The 13,778-nt window shown below is 42.6% G+C and overlaps 1 protein-coding gene across 4 annotated transcripts in view; it reads right to left on the reverse strand.

Annotated features, from left to right (window-relative positions):
- BICC1 (BicC family RNA binding protein 1) overlaps positions 1 to 10,002 on the reverse strand; it is a 310,208-nt gene extending 300,206 nt beyond the window's left edge. For 3 of the 4 annotated variants that reach the window (XM_067025611.1, XM_067025610.1, XM_067025612.1), the window contains exon 1: positions 9,719 to 9,962. In XM_067025611.1, the coding sequence (XP_066881712.1) occupies positions 9,719 to 9,908 (190 nt within the window). In that variant the 5' untranslated portion in view covers positions 9,909 to 9,962. Of the gene's footprint in view, positions 1 to 9,718 lie in introns of all 4 variants that reach the window. The other variant, XM_059055026.2, reaches the window with a different exon arrangement.
- Positions 10,003 to 13,778: the final 3,776 nt, after the last annotated feature.

A 13,778-nucleotide genomic window follows, 5' to 3' on the forward strand; every position in this document is an offset into this window, starting at 1 on the left:
GAGTTTGCCATTTTGTACAATCTCCCAGGTGATTTTTATGCACACAGATTTTAAGAACTAGTGATTCCCAGACATGCTACTCAGGGATGATAAACATAATTCAAAGTTTGCTATGAAAGAAACAAACTCTAACTCTGGATTGGTGATTCAATTATTTCCTAATTTCTCACAACCACCAGCTCAAATAAGCCAGGATGTGGGATCACAGGTAGAAGGAGAAGAGAACCTACAAATTTGTTGTCTCTTCTGCCTACCATATAAATCTTTCCAAAAAATTTTTTTGCAAACTTTATCCAAAGCCTTAAAAATATCTATTCTCTTTGAGCTAAAATTTTCACTAGTAAGAATTTTTCCTCTGAGGATAATTAAGGATTAAAAAAAAAAGGTTTTTAGGCAAAAGCATTTGGGGCACAGTGTTAACATTCATCACCTGGTGATTCTTGAGTATATGCACTACATCTGGCACTGGTGCATGCTTGACATACAGTATTTTTAACCCTCACAACCTAGAAATGATATTCATTCCATTTTAGAGATGAGAAGAATGAGGTTCAGAAAAATTATTAACTTGTCCCAGGCCACACAACCAATAAATGATAGAGCCAGGATCTGAATCTGGGACATTCTGAGTAGAAACATTAGGCTCTTTCCACTGCCTGGCCACCTAAAAATGTTATAAAATATCATAATGTTTAAGCAAATCATGACATGTCAAGGTAATATTATATAGCTATTTAAAACCATGTTCTTCCTTATCTACAAAACAGAAATAGAGTTAAAGATGTAGAAAACAAACTCATGGTTACCAATGAGTAAGGGGAGGGGGAGGGATGACTTGGAAAATTGGGATTGACATCACACACTACTACATTTAAAAAGACAACCAATACGACCCTACTGTATAGCAGAGAGAGCTCTACTCAATACTCTGTAATGGCCTATATGGGAAAAGAATATAAAAAAGAGTGGATACATGTACATGTATAACTGATTCACTTTGCTGTACACCTGAAACTAACACAACATTGTAAGTCAACTCTACTCCAATAAAAATTTTTTAAATAATAAAACCATGTTCTTCAAGAATCTTTAATGAAATGGAAAATATCCATGATACAATATAAAGTGAAAAAGAAGGGAAGTATGACCCCAGTTTAGAATTTAAGGGGCACAAGTCACACAAGGGTAGGAACCATATCTATCTTGGTTTTGTCTGCACCCCCAAAGCCCAACACTGTACCTGACATATAGTAGGAACTCAATATCTGTGGCAAAAATAAATTATGTGTGAGCGTACTTTTTAAAGACCAGGAAAAAATTCCCAAAATATTATCAGTGGTTATTGTTGGATTCTGGACTTAGGGGTGACTTTTGGTTTTTCTTTTTTACATCTGTTTGTATTTTCCAGTATTCTATAATAAGTTTGATTACTTTCATAACCTGAAAAAAAATACAATGGCTAATTTTCAAATCTTATGTTTAAGCATCTTCCTATACAAGAGAGTTAAGCTCCAGATCAACTCAGTATGCAGACTAATATGTGGTTTATCTTATTCACTGTAACAGAGAAACTACTTTATAGCTAGAAAGTAAGCGTTATCTTTTTATATACCAGCATCATAAATGGGAACAGGATTTAATATGTTACAAATATAAATGCTTTCATCAACTATAGTTATTAGTAGCTTATTAGGTAGTAAATGGATTTTTAAGTGTATAACATCTACAAAATGTTTCTATTAATGGTTTGTGCATTTTGGATACTTCCCTAAATACTAATACCATAAGGATTAAAAATCAAATGTGGTGGCTTTTGCAGCATAACAACAAGGGTTTCTTGCCAAGATCATCCCCACACTGCAAAAGACATTATAGGTTAGCATTAAAATTGTGCCTTAGGACTTCCCTGGTGGTTCAGTGGTTAAGAATCCGCCTGCCAATGCAGGGAACATGGGTTCGAGCCCTGGTTGGAGAAGATCCCACATGCCGCGGAGCAACTAAGCCCGTGCGCCACAACTACTGAGCCTGCGCTCTAGAGCTCGCGAACCACAGCTACTGAGCCCACACGCCTAGAGCCCATGCTCCGCAACAAGAGAAGCCACCGCAATGAGAGGCCCGCACACCACAACAAAGAGTAGCGCCCGCTCGCCGCAATTAGAGAAAGCCTGTGTGCAGCAACGAAGACCCAACGCAGCCAAAAAAATAAAATATAAATTTTTTTTTAAATTGTGCTTCATCCCAGGTAGTTTATTAAGCATTTTACATAAAGGGATATTCATGGTCACTATTACTCCATGCATTTTTAAAGAACTAGATTTTTAAATAAAGAGAATGAACCAAGGATGAGCCAACTGGTATTTTTATTAGCTCATCATTCTGGACAATTTCAAACAGCAAAACATGGCACAAATCTGATGATAATTCTATTATCAAACTGCCTCCAAAATGACTTCATCTTCTGAACAAATTCTGGCTTCATTGGCTAGATGCTATTGCAGGGGCCACTCCAAGAAAACCCTAAAGGGCAGAGGCATGAGCTACACTGAACCTGTCTATTCTAAAAGTGACTTGAGATGGGTGGTAGGAGGGGAGGAGGTAGCAGGGGAGAAAGGATATCTTAGAGAAAGATAAGGTAAAATGTCGGGGAGGGAAGGACTGGGAGTCTGGGGTTAGTAGATGCAAACTATTTACATATAGGATGTATAAACAACGAGGTCCTACTGTATAGCACTGGCAACTATATTCAGTATCCTGGGATAAACCATAATGGAAAAGAATCTAAAAAAGAATAAATATATAATATATGTGTATAACTGAGTCACTTTGCTGTACAGCAGAAATTAACACAACACTGTATATCAACTATACTTCAATTAAAAAAATTAAATAAATTAAAATAATAAAATTTTTTTAAAAGGTAAAATGGACGTTTGTATTGTGTTGTATGATCTTCAATGAAAAAAACATCTGACAGGCAGAAAACAGTGGAGGAGAAAAAGACAGTTACAGTACTTGGGGGCCCTAGGTCTTGTTTGTAAAAGGAGTAACAACGTGAGAACTGCTTTCCATGATCAAAGCTGTTTTCTCTTTGGGAATTAGGTTTATTCCCAGACAATGCCGAGAAGAAATTCCACCCACATAAGCATTACCAAATCATCTAGATTTCTAGGGGTTATCAATGCTGGACAAAGTCTCTGACACAGGGAAGCTTTTGCATTAGGCACAACTTGGAATTTCTGTCACAGTGCCCTCTGCTTTGCCCTTTGTGGGGAAACTACGGGTTGGATCACTCGGCATCCATTCTGACTCCCTTCTTCCTTGCCTACTTCTACGAGAGAAGATAGAAAAGAAGTTGCTTTCCCAGAATCTCTTGTAGCAAAGAGTGGCCAAAGAAATACAGATGGAAGTTCCAAGAGAGAGAATTCTTTGTCACACAAAAAGGCAAAATCTTGAATTAAAAAAAAAAAAAAAAAAAAACATTTTTGTTTCCCTCCCTTTTCCTTGCAGAGACCACAGGTGCATCTCCAGGCATAGCCTTGGCCAGACTGCACCAATGAGGCCAAAGCCATCAGCTGGGATGGCTGAGGTCAGGGGCTAGGTTCTGGGCTCCCTGAAGTCCCGGAGCAGCTCTTGGGGCCTGGCCCTCTTAGTCCCAGATTTTTTTGTTTCAACAGGAAAATAAACCCCTGGCTCGTTTAAGTCACTCTGTGTTGGGTTTTCTGTTAGTCACAGCCAAATAAATACATTCCTGCCTGTTAAAATCATCGATATGACAAGCCCTTTCTATGTTTTAATTCATCAATGATCAACTTAAGCAAAACCCCAGAAGTCTTCATAGAGCTAAGACTGACGGAGAGCGTCGACCCCCTGCCCACGAGTGCAGGGCTGTAACACCCTCTCACAGCATCCTCGCGGGGCTCTGCAAGAGGTGAAGTTAGGACCCCAACCCAGGCCAGCCTGATAGCAGTTCCTGAACTCTTCACCGCCAGGCTACACAATCTCTGATGGATTTTACTCATTTAGTTTCTAAAACAATCTGAACCTTCAGTTCTGCTCTCTGAGCCTACTACACTTGTCCTAATAAATTTTTCTGATTGGAGGAAGACTTTCACTGAAGGAAAAAAAGAAAAGATTCATATGCAGTTGTTTTTAAAAAAACAAAAACAAAAACAAAAACCATGACAAGCATTTGCTTTCCAGTGTTTTGAAATCCTTATGCATCACATGGCATGGGGCTGCTGGGGCTGCTGCAGTACCGTCTACCGAACACCACGCACCTGGCACTGAGCTCCACTTTTCACACTCATCATCTCGTTCTGCTCTCACAACACCCCTGGAAGATAGGACCATCATGGTCCCCATTTTACAGGTGAGCAAACAGAACACGTTAGCCCAGGCACAACATTTTCTTTGAAAAAGTCTCCTTCGAGACACCAATGAATGACAAGTTCAGAGCAACATCAAACTACAATAGAGATTAATGGATTTTTGCGGCTAGTCTTTAGTAAAAATATTAGAAGTGTGAAAAATACACAAGGCAAGAACAATGACAGCTAAAGAGAGTGCAAAGCCCTTTCCTCCTGCGCAAAATCTAAAACTCCACACTTGTGTCCAATACAGCTTTACTCAGTACATATGCTCATCTACCTTTAGCCCCTATTAGCCCCTTGTAAAGGGGCTAATACACTGGGCATACGGTGAGCCACCAGGAAGGCCAATAAAAATATTTAGATAGCTGTGACTGTTCATTTATTATAAACCATTTAATTCATTTTCAAATATATTTGCTTTTCATTTTCAATATAAGAATGTGCATTTTATGAACTATGGTTTATAATAAATATGGTTATTAGTGATTTATTCAGCACTTACTCTGTGGCCAGCGCTGTTTTACATCCATCTTTTTTTCTCTTAATGGTCACAAGCACCTCAGATGTAGGCACGATAATTAACACCCCCTTTCATAAATGGGGCTGCAGGTAATGAATTTTCCCAAGCTCCCTATTTAAAGGTAGGACCAAGACTCAAACCCAGATCTGGCCAAGAACACTTTGCTTTCAACCATTAAGCTTCAAAAAATTATTGGATTTGTTCTTATTGTTTATTAGCCTTAATCAAGCCTTAGCTAGAAAACTACTTTCAGCTTAGCTCTTGTTTATTTTCATTTTCAGCACTCTCCCATTCTCATATATTTTTACTTCATCTCTCTCCCTGATCCCACAAAAGCATCTAAAAGATTATTATCCATTTACCAAATTATAAGACAATCTTCACTAAAGTTTGCCAAATTAAAAAGATATGTAGGGACTTCCTTGGTGGCGCAGTGGTTAAGAATCCGCCTGCCAATGCAGGGGACATGGGTTCAGGCCCTGGTCAAGGAAGATCCCACATGCCGAGGAGCAACTAAGCCCGTGCGCCACAACTACTGAGCCTGCACTCTAGAGCCCGCGAGCCACAACTACTGAAGCCCGTGCGCCTAGAGCCCGTGCTCCGCAACAAGAGAAGCCACCACAACGAGAAGCCCGCGCACCGCAACGAAGAGTAGCCCCCGCTCGCCGCAACTAGAGGAAGCCCGTGTGCCGCAACGAAGACCTAACACAGCCAAAAAAATAAATAAGTTAATTGATTAAAAAAAGAAAAAAGATATGTAATTATATAACTGCTGCTCTTTCTTTTAATCGATGTGTGATCAGCTGTTTTAGTGGCCAGTTCTACTCCTCAAGCAAGCAGTGATCGATGATTCCTGTTCTACCCGTCACTGTGAACATGTAAAAACATGTTTGTTTGTTTTTTAATTTTTTGGCCATGCCGCGTGGCACATGGGATCTTACTTCTCCAACCAGGGATCCAACCTGTGCCCCTTGCACTGGAAGCACGGAGTCTTAACCACTGGGCCAACAGGGAAGTCCCCAAAACATGGTTCTTAATGTCTTTAACAGCAGTATCCTAAAAGCCCACCAGACAGCAACCTCAATTCATAAAAACACGCCACTGCCCCCAGCCCACAATTCTTTCTATGATGAAATACAAGGGATTCTGAAGCTTGAAAATGCCTATGAGTCTAAATTTTATGTAGGGATTTTTAACTGTACAGCACGCATATATGTTTTTCAGTGTAAAAATAAAAGTATAATCATAAGATGTAAAACAATTCCAAAAGAAGAAAAAGGAAAAGTATAAATGTACAAATTCCGTGTTTGTCTCTCAGGACCCTGGCCAACACCAAGGCTGTATTTCTGACTCTTGACCCGTTTATTTGCTACTTTCTCCCAGACTTTCCTCTAGACAAATCTTCTCCCTCTTTGCATACCATAAATCACATTTAATTGACTGAAATGAATCAATACTACTATCCCACATGAAATATGAAGTCTAAATTCTGAAGATCAGTATTAAGTATATCAAGAACAATTTTTCTTCATTATTATATTGTCTGTCGTATCTGTTCCAAGGCCTACCGTCCCCATCAAAAACCTAAACTAAACTTGAAAATCAATTTCCATTTACAAAACTGTTGACTAATATAATCAATAATCTTCACTTAGATTCAAACAGAAGTGTCAGATACTCTGCATGGCTGTTCCAAAGTAGTTATTAGATAAAAAACAAAAGCAAAAAATAAAAAACGAGTGATCTTTTCTCCTACATTTTTGGCCTGGTGGATTTTATGTGTATCAATTCTTTGGGGATTCATCCAAGAATGGTATTTCATTTCTTTGACCACTACCCTACTGCCCATATTTTAACCTCACTGAATTTTTGGTCCATTGCGTAGAAGAATTTCTCTACTAATGAAAAATACAACCCATTAAAGATTAACTTACCCCCAGGACAGTCTCTCTTGGAAACAAATTCCAAGCATTATAATCACCATTTGCACTATGTAGACTTAAAGGCAGAGAATCTTATTTATCCTGATTTAAATTGGAAACCTGCACATATTTTAAGACGATTGTGCGAGGAAAAATGGCAAATCCAAATTCACAATAATCAGAAACCCAACCAGGCAAATACAGACTTTTCTTAATTGGCACTTTTCAAATGAAAAACTTTCCACCCAAGGATATCTAACAATACTAGAATATTTCTTGACTTTCCAAACTTCCTACCTTGTTCTCTATTTTACTTCTGCAATTATGAAACTGCAAAATTCTTTTGTTCTCTAGATATTTAGATATAGACTACTGTCAGAAATTGTGATAGGCATTGGAAGTCATTTGAATCCATGCTATAATATTTATTAGTAGTAATAATAAAATCAACTGATATATATTAAGCTGTTAGCATTTATAAAACAGTGTTGTGGCAAGTTTTACCTTATTAGGCTTTATCTCTGTTAATTCTCACAGAACTCTAAGAGAAAGGTACTAATATCAGTCCCATTTTACAGACGGACAAACTGAGACAGGGAGGTACCCAGGAACTGTCTCAAGGTTCCACAGGGAACCTAGGTCTGAGTGATTCCAGTTGCCCACGCTTGCTTTAACCACCTAGTATCATAATCATGAGACACACGATTATGTTTGGTTCAGAAACTAGTCTTATTCTTCAAACGTGGTGGTTCTAACAAATTTTGACACTAGGAAGCATGCATGACAAAATGCCTTGGTACACAGTGCACTGGGTGCTATTGTCAAATGTGTTCAAACTTACTATCTTAGAAGGCATAATTCACTTATTAGTGATTTTGGAAAGTTAATCAAAGCACTATGTTCAATTATTCAGGAAATCTTTGGCGTTGAAGTGTGAATACATCATTAATTCATAGGTTGTTGAAGAAATACTAACTCAAGAGTTTCTGTAAAAGACACTTCATCACAGCAAAGCAATTTTAAACTATCTTATGTCAGAATATCATATCTACAAAGGGAACGGCCTTCAAATTTTAAAAAATGTCTTACCCAGATTTCGTTTTATTCTAAATGGAAATTAATTAATTCAAAAAAGAAATCCACTTCTAAAGCTCAGGTTATGCAAGAGGGCTTCCTAGGAGCTAATATCACTGTCGTTACTTGCATGTGCGTAGGCGAGACAGGTAAGGAAGACGTAGAATATCCATCTTTCACAGCCCTCCAAATGCACAAAATAAACTAGAAACTTGCTGAAAGGATAGGTGTGTGTGTTATCAGTTCAACCCAAACAATCTCACAGCAATATTTTTCTGAATAAATTTAATATTTTGTTTTATAATAAGAACTAGGCAAAAAATAACCACGGAACAAATGGAATAACTAAAATAGGTTACTGAAAGGCAACTGGGGCTTTAATTTCCAAATCCACTTTGCAATATTCCTATTTGAACAGTTTATCACAGAAGTAACTCTCCTAGAAAGTTACATAATTTAAGGAGGAAAAAAAGAGGGAGTAAGACAGAGACATGATAAGCACTGGGGATGTTTATCAATAAAAATAAGCAACAAGAGAGATGAGTTTGTAACTCATCCAAAAACGCCTACCAAACACTCTTGCTATTTGTTTCCACCAAGTTATTGTTTTGGAAAACATCTTGTTCTGTCTTAAAATAACCTGCTTAATTGTCCTAAAAAACCACTGCATTTCCACGGAGGGCTAAATAGCTCCCACACTGCGATGCACTGACTGATAAAGTCAAAGTAAATTAGGCACCAAGCCACAAAAGAAAGTTGGAAAGCTCCAATCCTCCCTTCATATAAGGATACGAGCTACTACTGAATGAATCCACCACTGCACCCTTAGTGAAAGTAATGCCTGGTCCCTCTACAGTATTTTAAGAATAACAGTCATTCAAATTACCTTATTTCTCTGGATGATGGAAATGAACCACACTGAGGACTACACGTAAGCTAGTAATTAACATTTTAGGGAAGATCAAAATGACGTTGGACATTTTAGCATTCACTCTGAGAACTCCAATCCTCCCATTAAAAGTCAAAATTTGTTCCCAGTCCTGTATGGTTAAAGCTGTTACGCCTGGGAAAGTCCCAGAGAAACGAGGGAGTTTAAAAAACAACAACAACAACCCAAATTGTGAAAGACAAAGTCAGATAGATACCCATAATACGGGAAGACTTTTATGAACCGAGTGTAACTCAAGATGTGTTTTATAAGCCTGTCAGGCGATGAACACGCACTGTCCCCCAACACAGCAGCACTGCCCTGACACAATCCCCACGCTTCGGCCGCTCACCCCCATGCTGGCCCCTCTTACTCCGAGTGTGGGGCGGGAACTCCTGTCTTAAGCTTTGACATCTGCAGAGCGTTTCCCAATAGCGAGACAAGGCCCCTCAGCTGGAGGAAGTGGATACTGACAAGACGAGGGAGAGTAACAGAGACAGAGCTAGAATTCCAGAGTGCCAGAGAGTGGGGAGGGAGTCACGCATACTCTTCGCGGTCCGACTGGGTCCGGATGGCATAGCCCAGGTGTCCGGACTAAAGCTGGCATCTCCAAAGTCCAAGAACGCAACTTGGACGCGCGGGTACAAACACGGCCTTAGGCTTTTCCGAAGCCGGTCAAGTTAGCACAGGGTTCTCGGTGCCCGGAGACCTGGGAGGCGTGGAAGGGTGGAGACTCCCGCGAGGTCTGCACTCCCTGGGTGTCCTCTGGCTCCGCGGGGGAAGGGACGGGGGAACTAAGTCGGCTTTGGGCCGGAGCGGCGGGCGCCGGGACGCGGGGCGGGGATGTCCGGGAAGGAGTCGCGGGCGCAGCCCAGCAGTCCGAGAACGCGGGGTGGATGCCTACCTTGTAACATGGCCTCAAGTTTCTTCCTGTCCACGCGGAAGCGCTCCTCGCTCCACTCGGGGCTGTGCAGGGGCGCTCCGGCGACCAGGTCGTCCTCCGAGCCGGGCATGGGCGAGTCGGTGCTGCGCTCGCTGTTGGAGCCCGGGTCCGACTGCGCCGCCAGGTAGCCGGGCTCGCCTTGAGCGGCCATGGTGGGCGCGCAGCGTTCGGGCTCCGGCTGCGGCCGCCGCTCTGCCTGCGCCGCCGCCTCCGCTCGCCCGCCGGGCTCGACTGGCTCCCCGCGCCGCGCCGCTAGCTCGTGCCCCCACGGCCGCCGACGCCGCCGCCAACGCCGCCGCCACGGAGCCCCCTGCGCATCCCAGCCCCGGGCGCCGCCTACGCCGCCCCCCGCCCCTGGTCCGGGCCCCGGTCCCCGGCCAGTGGCTGCACCGCCCCCCGCCAGCAACGCCCGCGCGGAATGAGCGCGCCGCGCCGCCCGCGCCTCCATCCGCAGGGCCCCTGCGCCCCCTCCCCGCCCGCCGCCCCTGCAGCCGCGCGCTCATTGGCCGGGCCGGCCCACGGGGAGCCGCGGCGGGCGGGCGGCCGGCCCCTGGCTCGCGCACTCACTCGCGCGCACACACTCACCACGTACACGCTACCACTTTGCTGCGCTTACACGTCTAAATCTTGTCCTACACACATGCTTTCATAGTTCTTCCGTCACAGACACTCGCAAGTTCAAGCACAGCACCCTCCTGAACGCGCTCGAAGTACACACACAATGCCCCTTCTATTGACGTACACACACTACACCCTAAAAGTCACAGCCCCAGTCGGTCCCACAAGTTTGAAACAGGAGGAAGGCGAAAAAGAGAAGGATTGCGGAAGAAACAACGTCCATCTCTCTCAGACATCACTGTGGTCCTTGCTTCCAGGCAGCTCACTCGTCCACCAAATGTTAAAACCAGATTTCTCCTCTCAGCAAAGTGGCCAGCTGCACAAGAGGCGGACGAGAGGCTTACTCTTTTTATTGTGAGGAATGGGATTTTTTTTTTCTTGAATGAGGTGAGAAGGGAGTCATTTTCTATGTGATTCTCAAGGAATGGATTCAGCTGATTTAAAAAAAAAAAAGGAGGGCTCAGGAGAAAAGAGGCTCTGAGATTGCAGTGGCGGTTAGCTGGATCCAGCTGGCATCTGGGCAGGGCTGTCTTGTCAGGGACTGAGGGCTTTTCTCTGTTCCCAAGGTCAGTCCCTCCAGCAAACGAACCTCTGATCCTACCTCACCAAGCCAGCTCACCCACTGTCACTCTTAAACTTGAACATGAAGCACCAGGAAATCCTGTTGGAACTCTTTTTCCAGTTCACATTGATTATTTCTCTCGTGACCAAAAGCACAAATTTTTTTTGACATTTTTAGGGGTTGGGGATGGGATAGCTGTTTGTCACTGACCACAGAAGGAGACTTACTGGCCTACATAAGGGGCAAGCCATATCGTTGGCATGAGCCTGTGGATAATCATGTACTGTGCTTAATGAAGTGAAATTCGTATCAGTTCCGTTGCCTAGTTAACAGGAATTGACTCTGCACTGAGTACTGTGATGTGATTTGACAGATGAGGACACTCGGACTGTAAGAAGTCAAGAGACATGATTAAGGTCACACAGCAGCAGATAATGGAGCCAAGAATTGAACCCAAGTCTGGGTATCCTGCACAAAATCTCCACAAAACTCTGCCTTGTTGAACAGGGAACCCTCCTGCTCAGAGCCACCTCCTGAAGAGCCAGGAGCAGATGTACAGCTTAACTGGTCTTTGATTCACCATCTGTGTTCCTTCTCAGAACTTATTACTTACTGTGCAGAGCACTAATTTTTTTTTTTTTTTTTTTTTTGCGGTATGCGGGCCTCTCACTGTTGTGGCCTCTCCCGTTGCGGAGCACAGGCTCTGGACGCGCAGGCCTAGTGGCAATGGCTCACGGGCTTAGTTGCTCCGCGGCATGTGGGATCTTCCCGGACCAGGGCACGAACCCGTGTCTCCTGCATCGGCAGGCGGATTCTCAACCACTGCGCCACCAGGGAAGCCCCAGAGCACTAATTTAAGCAGCAAAAGAGGTTATCAAAGAGGCTTCCATCAGAGATGTTTACCGGTTTTTGTGTCAACAAACATTTTGGGGGGAAACCTACTAAGTAATGAACACTGTGTTAGGCATGAAGAATAGTGACAAAAAACAAACACTATCCCTAGGTTCCTGGAGCTGACATTTCAGTGAGAAAGACAGAATGTTAACCAAAAATAAATACATAAATCACTCCGAAAAATACAAAATTGCACCTATATTAAGCATTACAAATAAGAGACTCAACATATGAGAAAAGCTGTCAAGAAGTAATTGGATTCAGTCAGAGAGGTCGGTGGAGGCTTCTCTGAGAAAGTGACTCTGGAGCTGAGAACAGAAGTTTGAGAAGAAATTAACTGGGCAAGAAAGGGGAGGAAAAGAGCCTTCCCTGAAAATGATCATTTGATCATAATAACACGATTATGATCAAATCTATTACAATTATCCTTATTTTCCAGTTGAGGAAACTGAGGCATAGGAGATAAAGTAACTTGCCCAAGTTTGCACAAATAAGTAAGTTGGAGAATCGGGATTTGAACGCAGGCAATCTCCCTTGAAAATTAGGCGTGAAGTGTGCCATGCTTAGCCGCCAAGCTGTATTGGCCCTCAATTGGACCACAGTGTAAGCAAAGCTCATGTAGTTAGAGGTGGCGGCATAAGGAGCTAAAAGAAAACCAGTATAGCTGGTACAAGAGAATAAGAAATTAGATGATGTTTGCCAAGACAGGAGAGGTATGTAAGGAGTATAGCTTGTAAGCCCTTCAGGCCAAGTTAAGGAGTGTTTGTTTTTATCCCTAGAGCACAAGGAAGCCATGTAGAGGCTTTAAGCAAAGGATGATGTACTTAGATTTACATTTTAGAAAGATGACAGTGGGGCTTCCCTGGTGGCGCAGTGGTTGGGAGTCCGCCTGCCGATGCAGGGGACACGGGTTCATGCCCCGGTCTGGGAGGATCCCACATGCCGCGGAGCGGCTGGGCCCGTGAGCCATGGCCGCTGAGCCTGCGCGTCCGGAGCCTGTGCTCCGCAACGGGAGAGGCCACAACAGTGAGAGGCCCGCGTACCGCAAAAAAAAAAAAAAAAAAAAAAAGTGGCTATAATATGGAAAACACATTGAGAGCCCTGATAGAAGTAGTTAGGTCAATTAAGAGACTACCCAGGAAGTTTAGATAAGAAATGCTGGTAGCTTACCTAGAGTGGTGAAGATGGAGAAATGTGAGAGAATTTGAGAAACACTTTGATTGTAAATATCATCAGCTAGATGGGTGCTGGACTGGATATGGAGTAGTAGGAAGGGAAATGCCAAGAATGACTCTAGGGTTCTGGCTAACATAATTGGAGAGAGAGAGGTACCATTAACTGAAATAGGAAACACTGGAAAAGGACTGACTACCTTGGAGGAAAGATGACCTTGAATTGGATATACTGAGATTACAGTGCCATTGAAACCTCCAAAAAGATATGTCAAGTAAGCAATTGGATATATGGGTCTGGAGTTCAGAAAAGAGATCTTGGCTATAGATTAAAATGTGTTATTTATTTGTTTATAGGTAGTAATTCTAGTCATATGCATGGGTACGACCGTCTAAGGAATGAGAAGAGAATGAAAGAGAACCAAGGAAAGAGGCTTTCACAAATTCTAACATTAAGTGATCAAGTAGATGACAGTATAACGGGAAACGTAATAGAAAAAGTAATGAGAAGAAAAAACAAAACAAAGTTTTATCATGTAAGCCCAGGAATGATTCTGTTTCAAACCGGAAAGTGTGATCATCTTTGTACACTAAGAGAGGTCAAAAAGTTTTGATAGAGGTCACTGGAACCTTAGCAAGAAAGCCAGAATGGAGTGGTAGAGAAGAGAATATAGCTAATGAAATGAGGAGGAAAGACAGCAATCTGGCAGAAGTTTGGCTAAGAACGGGAGGAAATAGTAGTAGCTGAAGGATAATGTGGGTAGATGTTTCTTGT

Source organism: Kogia breviceps, chromosome 2 (genome assembly GCF_026419965.1).
Source record: "Kogia breviceps isolate mKogBre1 chromosome 2, mKogBre1 haplotype 1, whole genome shotgun sequence".
Lineage (NCBI taxonomy): Eukaryota > Metazoa > Chordata > Mammalia > Artiodactyla > Physeteridae > Kogia > Kogia breviceps.